Source organism: Tiliqua scincoides, chromosome 3, assembly GCF_035046505.1.
Source record: "Tiliqua scincoides isolate rTilSci1 chromosome 3, rTilSci1.hap2, whole genome shotgun sequence".
NCBI lineage: Eukaryota > Metazoa > Chordata > Lepidosauria > Squamata > Scincidae > Tiliqua > Tiliqua scincoides.
Genome location: NC_089823.1, coordinates 25,821,367 through 25,843,368, shown reverse-complemented (window position 1 = coordinate 25,843,368; position 22,002 = coordinate 25,821,367). Strand labels below are relative to the sequence as shown.

Sequence of the window (22,002 nt, the reverse complement as noted above, 5' to 3'; positions counted from 1 at the left end):
ACCCAGCAAGGCCCGGAGATCTACCAGAGTTTTTTTACAATGTTCGCGCCATCATAACATATAACATTTATGTGTACAATGTATGTTGGTGTACCTTGCATAACCGCATGAGCCAATATTGCACAACACAACATAATTAACTATAAACAATTTTTGTAATTACTTGAGTTTACTTTGATGACTTGCATTGAAGTGAATCAGCCAAGGATGCATAGTCCAGACAGTAGCTGCTGACAGCCAGCCTCAAGCACACTTCCAAATGTTCATCAGTCATGGTGGAACAGTACTTGGACTTAATGATCTTCATGTAGGAAAAGGCTGACTCACATAAATAAGTGGAGCCCTTCCTGCCTCAGGTGCTCTTATATCCCTGAGGGCCCTATTGCCTTCAAGTGGCTGCAGCTGTGCAGCACACTCTGCTGGATGCCCAGGCCTTACCCTTAAAGGGGCCACTGCTGACACCACATCTACTTCCTCACCACATCTTCCTCAATTCCAATACAAGTGTGTGTGGGGGGGGAGCAGATCTCTATACAGACCAGTGCAAAAACAGGAGAAAAGGTGTGGGGGAGGGAAGATCTCTATATAGACATCATAGCAAGACCAGTGCAAAACCCCTTGCACACAGAACCAACAGATGGAAGTGGGGGGGGGGCAGATCTCCATACATACCAGTGCAAAAACAGGGGAAAGGTAAGTTAGCCCCAGTAGAGTCAACGGGGCTCACTCCCAGGGATGCATGGATGGGAGAGAGCCTGCAAGCGGCTCCTCTCCAGGTCTACTCACCAGTCAGAACCAGTAGAGTCAACGGGCTCACTCATAGGGATGCGTGGACAGGAGAGAAGCCTGCGATCGACTCATTTTGCCTCGAGATCGACCGGTCGATCGCGATCGACGTATTGAGCACCCCTGCTCTATACTATATATCCAAGTTGCTAGGACAACTGTCAGTCCATGCTGCCGTATTCAATTATTTGTGCAGGAAATTGTCCTTTGAATTATTTTTGGTTCTTTGAATTATTTTTGGGTTGTAAAAATCATTTTACAACCCAATTCTATCCAGGATAGGACTGCCAGCCAAAATGCAGTGGTCCAGCAGTTAATTATAGGTAAACAGTATATATATATTTTCACTTACCTTTTCAAACAGTATTCTCAATAAATCCACACAATATGGAAAATCTAGTCACTTGTATGTGTAGACTGCAGCAGTGGTTTTCAAACCAGGACCCACTTTTTAGAATGAGAATCTGTCAGGACCCACCAGAAGTGACATCATCAAGCAGGAAAATTTTTAACAATTCTAGGCTGCAGTCCTACCCACACTTACCCAGGAGTAAGTCCCATTTACTAGCATTGTTAGAAGGATTCATAGTAGTCTGTTAAAAGTACGAAGCTATCACATTTCCCCCAGATGCAGTCACATTTCATGGGAGCATCAAGTCTAATATTTTCAAAATAAAATATTGAAATGAACGGAGACCACCCTGAAATTGGCTCACGATCCACCTAGTGGGTCCTGATTCATAGTTTGAAAAACAATGAACTACAGTAGATAGTAGCTTTTCTTCTCACAGGCCAGCTCAATACAGGCTGAGTCTCATTATTCACTTCCTGAGAACTCACATGGATGGCAAAAAATGCACAAAAGCAAATCAATTTAAAAAACAAAGTCCTTTTGCTCTGGTGATTTAAAAACAGCCTTGCTGACCTTTTGAAATGCACACAGAGGCAATCAGTCTCTCTCCAGGCACTGAGGCTTCACTAGGAGGCAGCAATCCCTCCCTTCACCAGGAGCTGCAGTGAGGAGGAAAGAATGGGGGTGATAATCAATGCCATTTAGCCTTGTTCACCTGCTCGGGGGAAGGGATGGGAGTGCCTGGAGAGACAATGATTGATGGACTGTTAGCCAGCTGTCCTCTCAAGTAAGGAGGCTATTTTTAAATGACTGTTTTCCTTTTATTTAAAGGGCCCTTCTCATCTGTGTTAAGATAGAAAAATCAGTGGCTAATTATGTTATACCTGTAATCACCTTCATGATTGTCTCTCTACAACAGTAAAAAGCAGTTTTTTTAAACTGTGATTTTAAAGGGATGCATTTTTCCCCTTCTCCAGGGATCAGCACATTCCTTCTCATTTGCAGTGGCTATTCATATTGAGTCAAATCCGTGTATAAAAAATCTCTGTATAACAAGGTTGGACCTATATTCCTTTATTGTAAATGTATGACATGTGTTGGCATCCACTTTTTACTACTCTTTCATCTTTCTAAAGTTTTCCATCTGAAGTTCCTATTAATGTTATCTTCTAATGTTCTACCCCTCTGCAAATCCATGTGTTTTTTTCCTTCTGAACCAATTTTCCAGATAGAAGCTGTACCATGGGAAAGCTGAAAGGGTGTGAAAGATAGCATAGTCCCAATTCCATGCCAATGTCTCATGGATGCTGGTGCGACATCACTAATTTCTTAAGCCTAAGGCATTGCCTAAGGCAATGGCACACCAGCACAGCCCTTCCAGTAATACTGGTGTGGCACTCCAGTAACGCTGGTTCAGTCTTTCCTAGCAATGCTGATTGTGGAAACCCTGACACAGCCTGTCATCCGCAGAGTCGCATCCTGACATCAGTACATCACTGGCACAAAGTTGATGTGACATCCATGAGTTATAATCAGCGTCATGTCCCTGGGGCTCCCTGAGACTCCTTCAGGGACCATACAAGTTCACCGTATGTGGTCACTGTCTGCTTAGTGCTGCGCCACTCCACATGTGCTCCAGTACTCTGGGGCTCTGTGAGACTCTGTGCACGCACCAGTGGGGCTCCATAAGGTTCCATTAAGGAGTGTAAAGGGCTCAGGACACCACAACGTTTGAGAACGATTGTCTTACATGTTGGGCAACCCACCCACCCACCTTTCTCCTGCCCTGCTCCCTCACCCCAGCATGCCTCCTCCCACCCTGGAATGCCTCTGCCTTGGCTCCTCCCACACCTCCACCTACCTCCCCGCTACCTGGCGATCACCAAGCGGCAGAGCTCCAGTGCTCAGTGCTGGCCAGCGCTGAGCTCGCACCGGCACTCCACCAGCGGTAAGCCAGCACGCACTGCATAGGATTGGGCCCTCAGTTTCTAGCATTCCCACTGCACAGCTGATCCCAGCAGCAGAACAATTTCCCCAAACCCTGAAAAGCCAATCTGGAGCAGGCAGCACCAGTTCAGTATAAGTTCAATATAAGCAGCTTCTTTGGTTAATATACTTGGTCATTAATTGTAGAAATGTAATTTAATACCTGTGCATTCAAGTGTTTATTGTAATATTTTGCCACCCTCTGGAGCTGGGAGGAGAGGGAATTGGGGCTTAATGTCAATATCTGGCAACATAGTTGTCACTATGGCAGTCCTACCTTGCAGAGCTGCTCATGAATATGCCTGCAGAAAGAAATTCAGAATATGCATCACAGATTTCTGGGCTAGTCAAAGATTCCATGAAACTATTAATCTTCCCCTTTTGCCAAGAATGCAGAGAATCTGAACTGGTTGGGGTAAAAAATTGCTGGATGCCTGAAATTGTCTGGGAAATAGTGATCCACACTTCTTTTCCCTTGTTGTCAACTTGTCACACTGGATGTTGACACTTCTGTGTGAGTCAGAATAAGGGACATAGAGGGATTTTTTTACAGGCATTGCATGGGTTATTAGGATACTGTCTCAAGAATGGAAAATGCATGCTGCTTTGAAAATATTTTATGAATATCTGGGGAATTGCATGCAGGGAGTATTTTGATGATAATCCTTCCTACAGAGTTCTCACTGTGTCCTAATATTTTCCAGATTCAGAATTTTTGTGTTGTTTTGGCTGCTCCGTTTTCCCTCTTTTACATCAATGTATTAGTTTTCTTCAGGTTTTTCAGGCCATGACCTTGCAGGACCTGTTATTACAGTACTGCTTCTTTCAGGCACATTGATGAGGGCCAATCTTTTTCAGATGAAAACGTTGCTGACATCCTGTTGTATAAAATGTAAAAAAAATGTACAGAATCAGGTGCAAGGGGGCATCAGTGCATTGGGATAATAAACTGTGTCCAGCAGTTGGTTGGCAACCTTCAGTCTCGAAAGACTATGGTATAAGCCTATAGCACCCAGTATTCCCAGGCAGTCTCCCATCCAAGTACTAACCAGGCCTGACCCTGCTTAGCTTCTGAGATCAGACAAGATCAGGCCTCTGCACTGAGCTGTTGTTCTAGTGCAGCAATTCAGAACAGTACAACCATGGTGGCATGGTTAAGGTCCTCATCCCTCTGCCTCAGAGGGAGGCAATTCGACATCAAAAGTAGTTGGGACTGACATGGTGGGTGTTCTCTTGCTCCAGCAAAGAAAGAATGCACATGGGGAGTCATGGCTGCTTGAGTTTCTTTTATTTATGGGAAGGGCATTACAGTCTTTCTGGGGCTCTGACTGCTTCTTCGTTCTCTCTTGTCTGACCTCTGCAATGCTTGTCGTTTCCTCACCCAAGTCTCCTTACACAGAATTTCTTCATCCAGGGTTGTGACTGCCACTTTATAAGAAACAAAGTAAAAGAGGGTAAGCCTTCTCTCCACCAGTCACTTTGCAAGAAGAGCTGGACTCTTCCCCACCTTCTTTGGAGCTCATGAGAAGAGAATGGGGCAGCTGAGTGGAGTGAGCAGGCCAACAGGAGGCACAAGGCGGAGAGCGCTTCCTACCACTTCCTGCGGCTTGCCACCAGAGGCAAGAGGTGCATCTGGCCTCATAGATGGGCTGACCCTGCTTGCACTAAATCTGTTGTTATCTGCAGAATGCATTGTTATAGCACATATTGTATGGGGAGTCTCAGATCTTCCATCATGGAAACATGGGGCATGCAGAGGTTTTATCAACTTTCTCTTCTTATCCAGTTTCCCCAGAACATTAAAAAAAAAAAAATCTCACAAAATATCAGAGCTTCTTGCTTCCCACCACCCAGACTGTTCTCAGACCATCAGAGATACTTCAGTTCTCTTATGAAAACCCCAAATTATTTGTGTATCAGCACAACAAAGCAGAAATATGGTTGGGCTTCAGCGACTACGAACCCCAAAGGCATAGCATTTTATGTACAGAGGAAAATGAGTTTTATTTTAAGAAAGTCAGACCTCAGTTAGCACAAACTTAAAAGGAGAAAAATATTTTAAAATTGGCAGGAGAGCATTAAAAAGAGTAGAAAAATCAAATGAATGATTACCCAGAGAAATGTGACTTTCTACACAGCCTGGTGAAGACAGGACATGAGGCAGAGTCTCCAAAACCTACATTTTTCCAAGAGCCTGTTTGTTCCAGGCTATTTCAAAATGTTTCCATTTCTAAGGTGAGGGTAGGTGGGAGTCTGCCATTGCTCTCGATCAGGTTAGCCTCTGAGCAAAGAAGCAGAGAGAATTAGGAAACCTACTCTATGGTCAACTAGTTCCAAATGAAAAAAAAATCTGTTAATTTCCTGGGCTCCGCCTTTGATAGAGAAAAGTGATCTGATAGGGAGGAGGGATGGCCAACCACCACTTTGGGAATTAAACCAATTCGTATCTGACGTGCTAAGCAATGCCAGGCTTGTAAGGGCCAATCAGATAAGCTGCCATCTGATGAGAAGGAAGGGAAATTCGAACTAAGCGCTCACAAGTGTTGAGCGATTAATTAGGCTGCGGGAAAATTCAGTGGTGCTTCACACCCCTTGGGGCAGTCTGGCAGGAATGAGGAAATTCCTTTAAAGCATTTACAGGCTACTTGGGCTGTCAAGAAACAACATCTGGGCAGGAAGTGGGGGGAAGTAAGGAGGCTTCTGCTGTCTAGCGGCAGACAATGTATATGCTGTGCAAGCACTGCAGACAAAATGGATGGTTTTGCCCTTTTGAAAATGGAAAATAATAAGGTTAAGTTTGCCAAACCTTTCATCGCAGGTAGCAAAGTGAAATTATCAATGGTTCTGCCACATTTAGAATAGTGTCTACAGTTCAGGTTGCCACACATCAAGAAAGATATCGTAAAGCTGGAAAAGGTGCAAAAGGTGACAATCAGAATGGCAGAAGGCTGGACCAGTGGCGACACTAGGAGGGGTGCAGGCCACACCAGGTGAAGCGCAAGGTGGGGGTGACATCACTACTGGCCAAAATTTTTAATACTTGATATTTTTGAATAATACCATCATGTTATATATCGTTCAATGTGAAAGGGGCGATGCTTGAGGAATGCAATGAAACAAACCACATTGAAATATCTCTATTCTATCAAAAGATAGCCAAAAAACCAGCAAGGCAGGGCAACGGCACATCACCACACCCACCACCTGGGGCGTGGTTGGCCACTGTCTCTTACAGTGTCATAAAATTGAACTGATCAAATTTTCCATTGCCAGTGCAGCCATGCCAATGGGGTGTGCCCTGCATCCTGTGCTGGTGGGGAAGTCACAGAGGCCTCCTAGAAGTACGGAAACGTTTGTTCCCTTACCTCAAGACTGCAGCTGCACTGATGCTAGAAAATTGGATAGGATTGGGCCCTAACTCACTACAGTTTATGCTGTTAATCTGTACAAGAGTGAGAGAGATTGTCATGGAAAAATCTGGAAACAAGACTGGTACTCAGTGTTTCCTCCTTAGCAACTAGCAGCCCAATCCTATCCACACTTTCCTGGGAGTAAGCCCCATTGACTCTAATGGGATTTACTTCTGAGTAGACATGCATAGGATTGGGCTGTAAACTGGATCAACTATGCCAAGAGCCAAAAGACATTTTTGTTTTATGTGTTGCTTCATTGGTCTTACAGAGTAATGTTGTACATGTTTATTCAGACATATGTCCCACTGTGTACAGTGGGACTTCCTCTCAGGAAAGTGTGTATAGAATTTCAGCCTTCATCTTATTTTGTGGCTATTGTGTATGTGTGGGTTTTTTGTAATATTGCTGTATTTTTCATTGTGTATTTTAGACTTGTAAGCATCTTGTGAATTTGGGTTTAAAAAGCAGGATGGAGCTCTTTTAAATACATAAATAAATATCAAGGAGCCATGAGTTTGAATCTCAACTTTTAATAATAATTTATCTTTATAGTGTTTGCATTTTCTTCCAAAGAAAGCATTTCTTTACAATCTCTGAATCCTTGCATAAGAGCTGATGTGGGAAACCCCATTTTATATCTCTGATAAGTCATGAACTCTTAATAATTTGGCCAAAATCTCTCTCTTTCTCCCAGCTATTTGTCTTTTACCATCCACAAGATAATAAAGGCCCACTGGGTGTCGCAAATGTGCTGTAAATCACATCTGCAGCACCAGAGAGAAGGAGCACTGGGTCAGTGCCAGCTGGTGCTGAGCCTCTGCACCACTCAGAAGGCTGGCCAGTGCTCCAGTAGGAACTGGGGCTGGAAGGAGTGGGACTGGAGAAGCTCTGCTCCGCAGGATCCTGAACTCTGTGGCAGCTGGAAGGCCCAACACAGAGTCTCTCAAGTCTGCATTGGCAAAATAGCCGGTTCAGACTTCAGAAGCCCTGTTGTGGGCTTGGGACTTTCCATGGGGAAAGGAGACAAACGTCCCCTTCCCCCGAGGAGTCTTCTGGTGGCCTTGGTGCTGCTGCTTGTTTTGGTGCTGCTGCACCCAGCGGAGCCTCTAGCTTTGAGAGTGCGCTGTAATGCTGCTAGACTGAGAACCACTTCACACATTACTCAATGGCAAATCTGAGCTTCCCATCAAATACACACTCAACAAGAAGCTACAGCCAATCAGGACTCCTCACCAAGTGTATCTGTATGGTACAACACCTGTTTGCAGACACAAGTTACCGACAGTCATTTTTTAAATGCTCTTTAGGTGTACATTTAACAGACTCATACCTAAAACATCTTTAATGTGCACCTTAAAAAAAAGCATGGAACAACCCTAACTAAAACTGCTTCACAACTGCCCCAGCAGCTTGTTGCTTCTCTGTAAGTAGTACCCCCATAAGTGAGTTAACATTTAAATTACCTGCTGCATGGGTCCTAATGACAGAATTGGAGTTCTACCAGAGGAACATGTGGATTCCATAGAAAATGGACCACCTCCCATGTCATTGGATGATTGCAATTATTTTCCAGCTGCATAGAACCCATTCAGAGAAACGGGACCCTCCACAAGGCCCAGACAATTTTTAAAAGGCCCCTGTGCTGTTATAAAACCATTGGTTGTGTATCTATCAACAGCCCCTATCACTGATGATATTAGACCTTTTCCTATCCAGGAGTAGTTGAGTGCTGCTAATTACTGCTGCACTGTTTGTTTGTGTAGACTTTTCTGACTGAAGTTGCCAAGATTGCAGTATATCACAGCCTTGCATACTAAGTTCAGACAACCAGGCTTAGTTCCATGATTTCTGATTCAATTAAAAACCTTTGAGATGAAGCTGCTCTCTTGTGTAATCTTCCTTCAATATATGTTAAGTGCCAGATGTTAAAAGAAACTTGTTATTTATAAAAACATTTGTTGCTTGATTTTTCCAGGAATTTCAGAGAGCTCAAACTTGGAGCTAATAACACTGACATGCACCTGCGTGGCAGCCACACTCTTCTGGCTTCTGTTAACGCTCTTCATACGTAAGCTAAAAAGGGTAAGGACAAAGGCACTGATACTAAGCCTCCCCTGGTTTTCTAATCTGCATTTGCCTCTCACTTAAGTGCTCACATTCTGTTGTAATAAGTTAGCCAGAAATGTGTAATTCATGGACATGCTTGAATTGTCTTTATGCAATACATATGAGTCATTGCACAGCACAAGGTGAACTTATCAATGCCATCGTAGTGTGGATTTAAAATACCAGCCAAGCCTTGTAAGATACAGAATGAGTGTCCTGTAGCATCTTGAGGTCAAACATATTTATTGTGACATGATCTTTCAGAGGTAAGAGAATACCAGATGACTAAAGTAGACAGTTTAAAGAAGCAAGCTTTGCCTATGAACATTTATGCCATAAGACAGGTATGAGTCTTTAAGAGGCCATAACACTTGTGGTTTGTTTTGCTGCCACAGACTAACAGCCCAACCCTACTGGGCTGCCCCACTGGTGAAACTCATGTTCCGCTAGTGTTGACTGCTGCAAGGTGGCTGTAAGCTGCATTCCAGCAACGTGCAGAGTAGTGTAGTACTGGAGCACCCACAGGAACACCAGAGCCTTCACATGCACATCACTAGAATGTTGTCCACTCTACATTCAGAGCAGCTAAGCCAGTGGAGGAGATGGGAAGAGATGGAAGGGGCAAAACTGGACAGAGAGGCTAGAGGAGCAGGGGTGGAGAGGCTTCGGAAGGGGGTGGATTCAGCAGTGATGGTGCACACTGGATGCTATCCCCTCTGGCTACAGCCTCCCCACTCCTTTCTCTCCTTGAACTTGCACCAGTAAAATCACTGGCACAGGTCCAAGGGGACACATTGCAGAGAGGAAGGCTTATGGAGGTGTAAGGGGATTTAAAACCCCTTTCCCTTCTGAAGTCTCCTGATTTGCCTGCCCCACTGGATACAGTACACCCCTTTTCACTGTGGCTGCACCAGCAGGGGTGGGGAAGTATAGGATTGGGCAGTAATATAGCTACTTCTCTAGCATTTAAAAGGCAGACTTTTCTGTCAATGGTCACAGCTGTGGCTTTTGTGGTGGTGCCCATTCAATAGCCAGCTGACACCATGAGCAGCAGGAATGGACGGAGGACCCAACCATTCTATCAAGTGCCGTCACTAAATATCCACCACTGCAAAGTGACAACCAAAGAGTGGGTGAGAGAGGAAGCCTTATGCTGGGATACCTATGTGAATTCTGATTTTGTGAATAGCACAACACAGTTTTGGCACAGCTTGTTTGCTGGATTAACTGTGGACTACAAGTTAAATCTGTGTATCAATATGGCTTTCCACTGCAAAATGTTGTCTGACAATGGGAAAAAAATGGTTTTATCAATGTTTTCTAAGATTGGCTTACAGAGAAAAACATAAATGTCATTTCAAAACTGCCTACATTACACATATTTTTGGTCGTATTGGATTTAAACTCAAATAGGTCTGTATTTTGACTGAAGAGCCAAACTAAATGTTACCAGAAATGTGTAACGTGGCCCTTTTTGTTGTAGTTTTTTCCCTCATAGTGCACTGGACAGGCCCTGAAATGGCATGAATTCATGGCGTAGGCAAGGGAGGCCTTTAGCTCTTTACCCCTGAAATGATTCCCATCTTAATTGTGCCCCCAGGCTTTTTTTGAAAGCCAATGGAAGGGGAACTTTTCTCCAGTAAAAATATAGTGTGTCATTATCTGTCAATTTCTCGGAATCACAGCTGTAAAGTCTCAACCTGTGCATGTTTGTTCAGAAGCAAATTCCTGTATTAACTGAGGTTTCTTTTCAAATCAGCGTATGTAGAACTGAAACCTTAAATCCTTTTAATAACCTAATGATTCTGCGTTTCTTGTTAGGAATGACTATAAGGAAATAAGATTGCAAAGATATGAGCCTACAGGGAAATATGGATTGTTAAGCATTTGAAAAATGTGTACACAAAATATTACCAAGAAATGCTTTGCAGATTACATCTAAGCCTTGCACAACTCTTAAGCCACATTTGGCCATTTTTTGAACAAGAAGTGTCTACAACCGAACTTATCCATTGCATTTGCCAGTATTCTCCTTTGTATAGTTATCTGCAGAAGCTATTTTTAGGGTCAATGTTTAGTCATTTTCTGAAAATACTCCTGACTGAGAGTACAAACTAGAGTCTCTATCACATGGCAATTATTTGCAGAGGCCTCCATATGGATTTAATTGAAGGAATCAAGCATACAATATATATGAGAGAAGGTGGTGGAAATATGGCAATGTTAAAATGAAGAATCTTTAACAGATTTTACTTTGGAACACAAGATGTATATCCATATGGGAAGAGGTGTAACAGTCATGTCTAATTAACCTTCCACTTTTTTGACTCAAGCCAGGAGAAAGTACCCAGTATTGCTGTATGTTTTGTAGTGACATGGTAATTTTTTGAATTATTTTCTAGCCGTATTCTTCTGAAATAAAGACAGATTATTTATCGATCATAATGGATCCTGAAGAAGTCCCCTTAGATGAACAATGTGAACGACTTCCTTATGAGGCCAGCAAATGGGAATTCACCCGGGAAAGGCTTAAACTGGGTAACAGTGTTTCTTTATTCTACAATTGCATGGTACGTTGGGTCGGGATTTCATTTGGGTTGTAGGCCCTCATTAGTTTCGGCAGAAGATTGAAAAACAAAATCGTAATCAATGAAAGTAGATATTAATGGGTGAGGCTGAGATTCAGGGCATATTGCATGGGTCATGTCCAGATGCAAATCTGAACATGCAAAAGGGGATTTTCACTCATAGGGTTTAATTTCTCCTTCCACCATATATTTATCAGCTGGCTACATGTTGTGCCAGGCACTCTGTAACATTCCTGGCTTGTCTACTAAATAGAATACCCAATTTGTGGCTCTTTAGTGGTATCCAGCAGCTCTGCCCCTCCCTTGGACTCCAACTTGCAGAGCTACCTTTAGTAGTTTGCATACCTTCAGAAGGATAACTCATTCCCATGGGATGTGTATTCAGGTGAAGGTTGCAGAGTGTGTTGCAGAGTGCCTGGACAGTGTCCACCCAAATGAGGTTTGGGTGGGGGAAAGATCCAGAAATTCTCTATGGAGTTTCTTCCACTCATGCAGAACCGCACGCTTGGGAAAGGATGGACCATTTCCTTTATACTTGACTCTGTGTCCTAGGAAAGGGGAGGCATCCTTGATAGCTTTTGTTGTCAACAGTTGCCATTTTCTTCTAAAAAGTTACTCTAACATGAGAAATCAAGATTGCCTATGTCTCAAGATTATGCCCCTTACTTGTCACTAAGTTGCTCCACTAAGCAAGTTTCTTATTCTTAAATTGAACTGGATTAAAAATAACTCCCAATTCAATTGTTGCTATTTGACCTTTGCAGGCGCATTTACAATCCGGAAGCAGTGAGCCCCTCCCTTTTGTGAGCTGAACAGAACAGTGCTATTTTATGCCTAGGAAGTTAAAACCATTTTTGCCCATGAAGATATATATGCTTGAATTAAAAGCTGTAGTGTTGTGGGAACAATTACTTGTACCTGTTTACAAATCACAGTCAGTCAGTGTACCAAGAAGCCTGGAAGCAGTTAACTAGTGTCAGGGAACCTCCAGCAGATATGTTCAAACTTATGGACACAGTCCTGGCAGTAACAGAAAATGGTCTTGATGGTGCACACCAACTTACAGTGCAATGACTCAGTCTCAAGGGAATACTGTATTACATTGTGTCTTGCTTTATATCTTTTCTGTCCCCCTTGAAAACACATGAATGGGGGCACAAATTTGAAATGCAGAATGTTCTCTTGAAGGTGTTCATTTTTGATGTTGCATTTCGTTGTGTGCTACATCTTTCTTGTCTATCTTGAAAATGGATCAGGAAGTTGAGGTGGGTTTCGCACTTGAGATACAGAAGGTTGTCCTGAACATTCACACCTAGTTTTATTCCAGGATTTCAGTGTTTAAGGGTGATATCGCCTTGTATTGAATCTTGCATTTTCCTTCCCTCTGAGTTGAGCTGATGTTCACACGTGAAGTGCAGATTCTGCCTTAAATGTTTATGCCAGCCATTTTCAACCACTGTGCCATGGCACACTGGTGTGCCACGAATGGTCCCCAGGTATGCTGCAGGAGTTTGGTGGAGGGTCATTTAATAGGACCATTGGGGGATATGAGCCCTGCACCAACAGCATGGTGTGCCTTGTCAATTGTCCAAAAACTAATAATGTGCCTTGACAATTTTAGTACTTTTTCAGTGTGCCATGAGACAAAAAAGGTTGAAAATCACTGGTTTATACCATATTTCACATTGCTATTTCAGTATGCAAGACAATTATGACATAATCAACAAATGGAATGCTGAATTGGCTATTTAAACCAAAGGACTTGCTTCACTCTTGGCCCAGTTATATTTTGGAGTCATGCCAACATGGACTATCATATCCTAAGCTAATTCAGCATGAGAGGGAAGGAGAAACCCCAGGGCGCAAGCAACACCATACTAGTCCAGCCCTCCCAGGAATGTGTCCATGGAAGCCCCAACTTAGGTGCCCTGAAAAGTACCACCAGAATGAACCAAGCAGGGTTGGGGGATACGCAGGATTAATTAGTGGCCACTGCTGGGTTGATGGTCCCTGGCAACCTCTAGGAATGAGCAGCACAGCAAGAGTCATGACTGCCAACCATAGAGAGATGCTCTAATGACGGACACTGACACACATAAGCTGCAGCACACACACACCCTTACAGGAGCTACTATGGCAGAAGCAGCAAAGGGGCAGAAGCAGAACAAGGTCTGCTGCTAAGTGATCACTCAACAGAGAACTGGGGTCCATCATGGTTTCCAGGCAAGGGTCCTTGTTATATGCTAGAAAATGCAGGTATCCCCTCTTATTCGTGAGGGATATGTTCCAGGCCCGCTGCGGATATGGCAACAATGGGTATGGAGAACCGTATCTCTTCAGATGTTGGACATACTCCCAGCACCAGGAAAAATGCTATGCCAATGATAGAGCACAATGGAAAGAAAACAATAGGGAAGGAAAACACACATGCTTTATGCTTATATGTCCTGTGAAAGCAAGAGACATTTATTCTTGGCGCTACCATTAAAAATAGAAATGAAGTTAATGGGCACAAGGGGTGTGGAGATATGGTTCCCCATCTCTGTGGTTTCCATATCTGCCGGGGGGAGGTGAAGCATATCCTTCACAGATACAGGGGGGTGCCCTGTATTTTCTAGCATACTCACATATACCAAGTACCCTTGCCTGGGAACCATGATGGACCCCAGTTCTCTGATGAGTGATAACTTAGTAACAGACCTTGTTCTTGGAAATTACAGTATGAAACTCCTCATTCCCGGCAGGAATTAGTTAATTCTGTTCCTCGCTTCCTCTTGAGCTTGGGAGCTGAGGCACAAATCTGGAGTGAGAGCAATGTATTATTTAAATGTGAAAAAAAATGGCATAAACAAGGAAAGAATTTTGCGATCATGAATGAGAACCAGATTCTGAAAAACTGGCTGGGTGCAACATGTTTGTTAAATCATCTCTCGTGCAAGTCCCAGTTACGTGGGAGTCTGTCCAGCCTCTCATTGACCTTGGCAGCTTGTAGAGCTATTATCTAGCAAATATGAGATATTCTTGGGGTGTTTTGCTTAAGTATATTTTGGTCCCACACATATTTTTCTTTCTCCACCCAATACACATGCCTTCTCTTTCCACCTAATTTTTCTTTATCAGATCAGTTAATCACTATAACTATAAATAATTACCAGATTAACTATATTATTGTAACACTCCTAAAGCTGTTCCTGTTCCTGACCTCCATGCATTTATCTAAAGGGCTGCTAAACAGAACCTATCTTTGGTCTTTGAATCTATTCAGATGTTCAAAAACAAAAACATATGGCAGTGAGGGTAGCAGGCATATATTTATTTTCTGGATTCTGAACAACTGCATAGGGCTGTTGTCTAAATCCTTGTGTGTTCCTATCCATTAATGTACATTATTGGTGAAATAGTTGGCTCTAATTACACATTATATCATACAAAATTAACTGTCATGTTAATCAAACTGGGAATTGAAGTATGGCATGGGTTCTGGGAATTCTCTTTTGGAGAATCCTAGCCCTTCTTCATCGAACTAGAGTTCCAGAGGTCTCTTGGGCAGGTATGTGTGAAAACTGTCAAGGCTATTTAAGTTTGTATTGTAGACATGCTCTAAGAATGCTGCAGAACAGTTTCTTGAGTTGTATTCCTAAAACTGTTATGGTTACTCCTGAATCAGGACGAAACCTCTAACCACCCAGGATATTTTCAGATAAGGTGGCTACAATGAAAACAGTACAGTGTCACAGCTAAACCAGCCAAACAATATTTTCCCAGCAAGCACTGTAGGAATTTTAAAGCACTAACAGCTCAATCCTAACTTGTGCTGGAACAGGGAAGCTGGTAGGTCTGCCCTGTATCCAGTGCTAGGTTGGGGCCCAAAGTGGCGCAGCCCAGGACAAGGGGAATTGCTTCCTCTTACTCTGGGCAAAGCTGCAGCAGCCCCAATGGGGCTACTGAGATCTGCACCACCTAAAGAGATAGCACAGAACTGAGCAGCCTGGAGCTGTGTCCAAGCTGCTTGGCAATGGCGTCAGGATTTGGCACAAGTGCCAGATCCTCGCCCACCCCCTGCTCTCCTGCCACCCACCTAAGGTCCTACCTGCGGCCTGCCCTCCCCCTGCCTGAAACGCCTCCTCCCCACCCTCCCCATGCCCCCCCAGACCCCTATGCTGGCTGAGCTCAGCCAGCATGGACTTACCCAGTCCAGTCAGCTTGGAGGCTGGATCTGGTCTCCATGGGCTGGCACACCGCTGTGCACTGGCCCAGTTGACTCCAGATGAAGTGCAAACGTGCTTTATGGCACATTTGTGACACTCTTGGGCCAGCATAAGGGACTTACACTGGTCCAGCGAAATCTTAGGATTGCACCCCAAATGACTTGGGCCCAGGATATTGAAGTGTCTTCTTCTACATATGCCCTTCCACCTCAGTCTCTGGGCTCATCTGAAATCCTCACATTTCTCACCCCTGTACCATGTTGTCCACATGCACTTGCTTTTTTTCTTCAGTGGCCATGTGCTCATGCTTGGCAGCATTTGAATACTTGTTATATTGAAAATGATTGCACAACTGGCGAAGCTGCTTGCAGTCTGTAAGATGAACCCCACTTCTTTCCATAATGTGGAGATGGTGACAGAGACATACTTAGCTAGCATTGTAGTGTAATACTGTGTTAGTCACCTTCCATTTCTTCATACAGGAAAAGGTCTCCCATCTGGAAGCAGTCTCATATTGCAAGGAAATTCATGCTGACTTGGTTGAATTGCTATTGTCTGTCTGTCTGTCGGTCAATATTCAGACAGACGATTACCAAAAAAACCCTCCAAATATATGCAATAATATATGCCATAGATGATAAAAACTATTATACTCCATAATATACTTTCCATACAGAGGTCCCCTTTATAAGTCATGGTTTGGAAGTGGAAAGCTTGACCTTAAGCAAAATGACTTATAAATTCAAATAATCCACCACAAGAAATAATATAAATAGGGGTTGATAGGGATCATTTGTACATCTAAGGGCACAACCCTAACCTGCACTGGAACAGGCAAGCCAGGAGCCTTGTGCTGTGTCCAGCGCAGGACTGTGGCCAGAAGCGGCTCAGCCAGGAGAAATTTTTCCCCTTACCCCGGGTAAGGGCTGCTGGCCACAATGGGTCTCCTCAGACTTGCACCACCTCTGGAGGTGACACAAGTCCGAGGAGAGTGGAGCGGCTTGAAGCCACTCTGTTCTCCCTGGGAATGGGGGTTGGGATCCGGCATAACTGCCGGATCCCAGCCCCTCCTCCCACTCCTTGACCGCCCCTAGGCCCACCCATCACCCGCCCTCCCCCCACCCAGGAACACCTCCCTCCCTCCTCCTCCCCGGCCCCCCACGCCTACCTTTTCCGCTTGTGTCAGTGCAGGCGGGCCAAAACAAGGGGAGGCTGGGGGGAAGCCGGCGCGGAGTCTTATGTCAGACAGACAGCTTCTCAGAGCGCCAGCCTGGCTTCCCCTTGAGGAGGCGCAAACATGCTTTACGGCACGCTTACGACCCTTCTAGGCCGGCCCAAGGGACTTGGGCCGGCATAGGGCGCAGTTTGAATTGAGGCTGGGGAGGTCCGCCACTGATCCTGCCTCTTTATTTTGCTCCTTCCTCTACAAGGACTCTTTAAACAATGCGGGAAATACAAAGCATGTTGGGAGCAATCTCAATGAACTCCACATTTCCTGCTTTGTTTAAAGAGTCTGAGTGGAGGAAGGAGCAAAGTAAGGGGTGTGTTACAGTGTGAAGTACAGCTCCACTGGGAATTTCAACCAGCCCTGGATCCAAGGCTTGTTTACTCTGCCCCACTGAGTCCAATTGACCTTACTCCAAAGAAAATGGTGTATGGCAACATTTTGTTGTAGGACCTCTCTTGTTAATAATACTCTGTATTGTGTTTCAGTGAGGTTAGGTTGGAATGGGATTGGTTCCTGTCTTGTTTTTGACAATAGTCCCATCCAGCTCACACACTAGCCACACACAGATAGTTACATGCAACTGTGGCAGTCGTTGGGAATGTGCTTTCCCATTCTCATGTAAAGCCACACCCAGCTGGTTCAACGGAGCTTGGAGAAGCACTGCAATCCAGGCGCGCCTCCATATCAGATATGTGCATGGAGAATTATTTGTGCCTATGGATCTCCCTTGTGAGATTGGGACAGATATCTTTTGTAAATTCCAGGGAGCATGGCAAAGGATTTAATGTCATCCTGTATTTGGCAGTATCCACAACTGCAATCCTAACGTCATTCCAATATTGCTTAATAATCAGGCAACTGCTACACATATGCAAATCATCACTGTTGTTTTCATTACATCTTAAGAATCTGTTACCTTCCATTGGATTCTTGTCCTTCTTGCTCAGTGTGAGAAATTGCTGTGCCATTCTTAAAATTACAGTATTTCTTTCTATGGCAATTTCAGTGCAAGTTTTCCACACATCTTGTTTCATCTGTTCTCTAGTAAGGGAAATCTGCAGTACAGGTATTGCCATTGAAAAGGTCTTCCTCCTTTTAGATTTGGGAAAATCAAGTGCTTGGAGTACAGCCTCTCTTGGTGATGGATTCAGGATCAAAGGGCCTTATTTGGGAGAAGGTTATCCTTCATGTACCCTGTTGTAGGATTTTGTAGGCTCTGTCCAACTGCAGCCTAAGGATGTAAATTGTAACTATAACAGTCAGTGCAATTTCTGCCATTTATCTGAGTGAAACACGGATTGCACCTCATATTCAAAATAAAACTGAACTGCATGTAATTATCTTCTGAAGCTGCTGGAGGGATTTTATGTGACTTGTAAAATGAGGAGAATTTGGTCCAAGAATTAAAATATCCAAATATTTGGATGTGCTCTACAAGTGCTTAAGAACCCATGTCTGGCACTAAAATGTAACTGAAAACAGAATAGTCACATAAAAATGAGCTGTGAGTTTTAATAGAGCTTTCCATGAAACTGAGATTCTTCAGATGGAAAAGATAACTGGAAAATGTACTGGTGTTCAACTACAACAATGCCCCTGTGATATTTTAGCAGGACGGAGTGAGGGTTTACAACTTCTTCATTCCAAAATGCTAAGTGGACTATTATTGAGCCAAAGAAACGAATGGAGGAGACTCCAGAAGTTAGATTTACAGTGGCTGGGTTTCTCCCTGGCCTACCCAAGAGCCTGGCAGAATTACAGCCCATTCCTAACCAATCATCCAGTGCTGATGCAGCTGCAATGCAGCCCTGAGGGAAGGGAACAAATGATTGCAGCTCTGCTGCAGGATGCAGTGCATGCCCCATTGGCATAGCTGTATCAGTGTGGGAAAGTTGGTTAGGATTGGGCTGTTAATCCTCTGCCACAACTAGTCTCCAGACGCTTCCTCTACTGTGCTGATGTGTTCTTGACTCTATGAGCCCACACAGGTAGCATTTACAAAAGTTGTGCTGGGAGCTGGGCAGTGGTGCAGTGGTAGGGGAGCACTGCATCCAACAGCAAGCGAATGCACAATTAATGAGTGGACAGTAACCCTGGCATTCAGCAGGGATGACCATTCATTCATCAAGGTTTGTACCTTACTTGATTGCTCAGCTGCAGATGTGCTTTATGGCAGAATGCATCATGCTGGCACAATGGAATTTAAGCAGCTATACCACAGTTTTACAGCAGGTGGACTCTTAATATACACACTGCTTTCAGGCAGTAGCTGGTGCTGCATTACTCCTTGGTAATGGGATAAAGGGGTGAGGATAATAGGATCAGGAGTGAGCTATGTCCAAACCAGCTGAAATTAGGGTGTGCTTTGTACTGTGTCACTGTAAGCATTTGACCTGATTCTTCAAATAGTTTGTATAGTAATAAATAAACTGGACCTGCACCAGCAATATGGCTGGTACAAGTCTGTGTTGATTTGTGAAGGCTGATCAGGCCTGGCCAGGGGATTAGGATTCAGTGGACTGCTGCTGAACCCACTCCCTTCCTGGGCCCAATGCACCCTCCTTCCCCATTGCCTCCTCATTCCATACTCCCCCACCCCATTCCACCCCTCCCTACCTCCCTCCTGACACATTTGCCATCCTACCTTCAGTGGCAGGTATGCAGTGTCATGTGGACCCAACCACTTACTGCTTGCAGCAGCAGCAGCCAGGCCACGCTCGCTGGCACTATTGTGTTTGCAACAGCTGCCAAGTTGTTTACACTGCTGGATCGCTCATCCAGCAGTGTAAATGGCTCATAGCATTGGGCCAAAAATCAGAATCAGCCACATGCCATCATTTCCTCCTTTCTCAAACACAGAAGCTGCCACACTTGATCATTTTTTTTCTATTTCACAGCCATGCTCATTTTCCCTCTGCACTTGCACTTTTGTAACTTTGGATTTCATCACTTATTTGTATTTTACTAATTCATAAATCTGGTTATGTGAGGAGACTGACTGGAACAGGCTGACCGAAACACCTGCTTTGACCAGCAAACTGTCAAGGAGTGCCTCACACATCACATCAGACCACTGCCATTCTCATTCTTCTCACTGAGGGAAGAGGATCGGGGAGTGGCAGTCCACCTCTTCCTCCACCATCACCAGTGGGGCAGGGAAAAAAAAGCTGTCACCAACTCCTCCATGGTCTTCTCCACCTCTCCCACCTGGCTACTTGGGGGGGGGGGGGAAGGCAAGAAGAAGCAGGGTGCAGCAATCTGGAGCTTGCCCCCTTACTTTCAGCTGTGGTGCCACCTCCTTCTTTTGCATGGTCCTGTTTGAAATAAACTAGAAGAGTGGAACATGGTGGGTACACTTCCAGCATGCTTTGTGAGATCTTTTTTATTCCAATCAGGACCACGTGGAGAAAGGGAGTAGCTCCAGAACTGAAGGTCAAGGGGTGAGAATGAGCTCTGGATTACTGGGCTCCATCTCACCTCTCCTTGTACAATTGGGTGGTTTCCTAAGGTGGATGAGGAAGAGGAGGTAGAGGACATGACGGCAGCAGCAGCAAAGGAAAGGTGAGGTGCATACAAGAGAGATTTATTTACTGGGGGTTGAATACTAGCAGGGGTGGCAGATCTGCCCCAATTTGGATAGCAGATGCACTCAAGCCCACTCCTGAATTCAGGAATGCTCTACATATAACTGCAGTCTTGACACAGTGTAACTAGAAAGAACTTTAAAGCATAATGAATAACTAGATATGTATGAGTTTATCTCAATATATATTGTTTTATAAAATCAAAACACCTCATTTCGTTTGTTTTTGTTGCAGGAAAGACACTTGGCCAGGGGGCTTTTGGGAAAGTAGTTCAAGCAACTGCTTTTGGAATTAAAAAGTCACCCACGTACAAAGTAGTTGCTGTGAAAATGCTGAAAGGTATGATGTCGCAAAATTCTGTTCTCATTTTGTGGTGCCCATTTTCAGCTGTCCAAGTATATTGTGATCATTTGAATGATTGCATGACTGCATTCATAGTGATATAGTACAGATTTTCAGAACAGCTCAGATGTTGGGTAAATTAGGAACTTCAGGCCTATAAGAAGCCATCTAAAGCAGTCGTCATTGTATGTTCAAAAAGCACTGACAATCAACCCCTGGCTTTTCTGTGTGAAGGCTTGCTGGTGGGCCTCAGTCCATTCCATGGGTGTCCTGACCACCGCCAAGATCCCCAGGCCCACAGTGATTGAAAATTTAGGATCAACACTCAGCATCAACAGTCTCCCATCTGTGGTGGACCCAGATGGGAAAATGGGACTCCAAGACACAAATGAACTATGTTTTAGGCTTCAGAGATTCAAGCAGACAAGAGTCCAGGATATGTGGTAACAAGGTTTGAAGTTAACCAGTAAGCAAAAGACCCCAGAGTCATTATTATGAACATATAGAGTCAACTTGGAAAGTAAAGCCTGAGTCCCAACTCACCAGAATGCAGGTTTCTCAAGATGCAATGTCATGAGGCTGCAGCTGGGTGTTCAGAAACAAGTGAAGGCTGAAGATGAGGCAGAATTATGAGTTGGGCTAGAACGGTCCAGAAAGAGGGCTGGATCCTGTCCTCTCCTAAGAAATTTCTTTTGGCCTTGCAGAAGGAGCCACAGCCAGCGAGTATAAAGCTCTGATGACTGAGCTGAAGATCCTGATACATATAGGTCATCACCTTAATGTTGTGAATCTGCTGGGAGCTTGCACCAAAGGTGGAGGTACACAACATAAATATAACTGTGCTTTGGTTTGCTATTTCTGAGAGGCTTCAATGTAGTCCTTCATGCTGTGATCAGTTGGGCTTTTAATCTATTGTGTTTAGCTTTGGGAGTGCTTTCACCTTGATGCCTTGGGGGATGAACTGTTGAGCCCATGCAGAAAGTCCTAGGTTCAATCCCTGGTATATCCAGGTAGAGCTAGGAAAGTCTAAAACGTTTGAGTAAAAACAGTACAAATCTAGACTTAGCAGTTGTTGGACAGTATAAGGCAATGTCATATATTTCTTAAGTTAGGAATGAATACATTTCTGGTACATGGATTTATTTCCAAGAAATTATATTTAAAAATATACCCTTCAGATAAACACTTGAGTTATTGTAAAGGACCTAGGGATCAGAAATCTTCCCCCTTTCCCACTAAAAAATGTGTTTGTTTGTTCCTTTGTTCACAGGGCCACTAATGGTGATTGTTGAATATTGTAAATATGGTAATTTATCCAGTTATTTGAAAAGCAAAAGGAACTATTTCTCTACAAACAAGGTAAAGCCCCAAATGTCACAATTCCTCAGTTTAAGTAAGCAAGTTCTTCA

The 22,002-nt window shown here is 44.0% G+C and overlaps 1 protein-coding gene across 1 annotated transcript in view; it reads left to right on the top strand.

Annotated features, from left to right (window-relative positions):
- FLT1 (fms related receptor tyrosine kinase 1) overlaps positions 1–22,002 on the top strand; it is a 119,038-nt gene that overhangs the window by 72,597 nt on the left and 24,439 nt on the right. Inside the window, exons 16-20 of the mRNA XM_066618847.1 lie at positions 8,513–8,619; positions 11,046–11,181; positions 20,486–20,590; positions 21,298–21,411; positions 21,864–21,952. Of these exons, the coding sequence (XP_066474944.1) occupies positions 8,513–8,619; positions 11,046–11,181; positions 20,486–20,590; positions 21,298–21,411; positions 21,864–21,952 (551 nt within the window). The remainder of the gene's footprint in view (positions 1–8,512; positions 8,620–11,045; positions 11,182–20,485; positions 20,591–21,297; positions 21,412–21,863; positions 21,953–22,002) is intronic.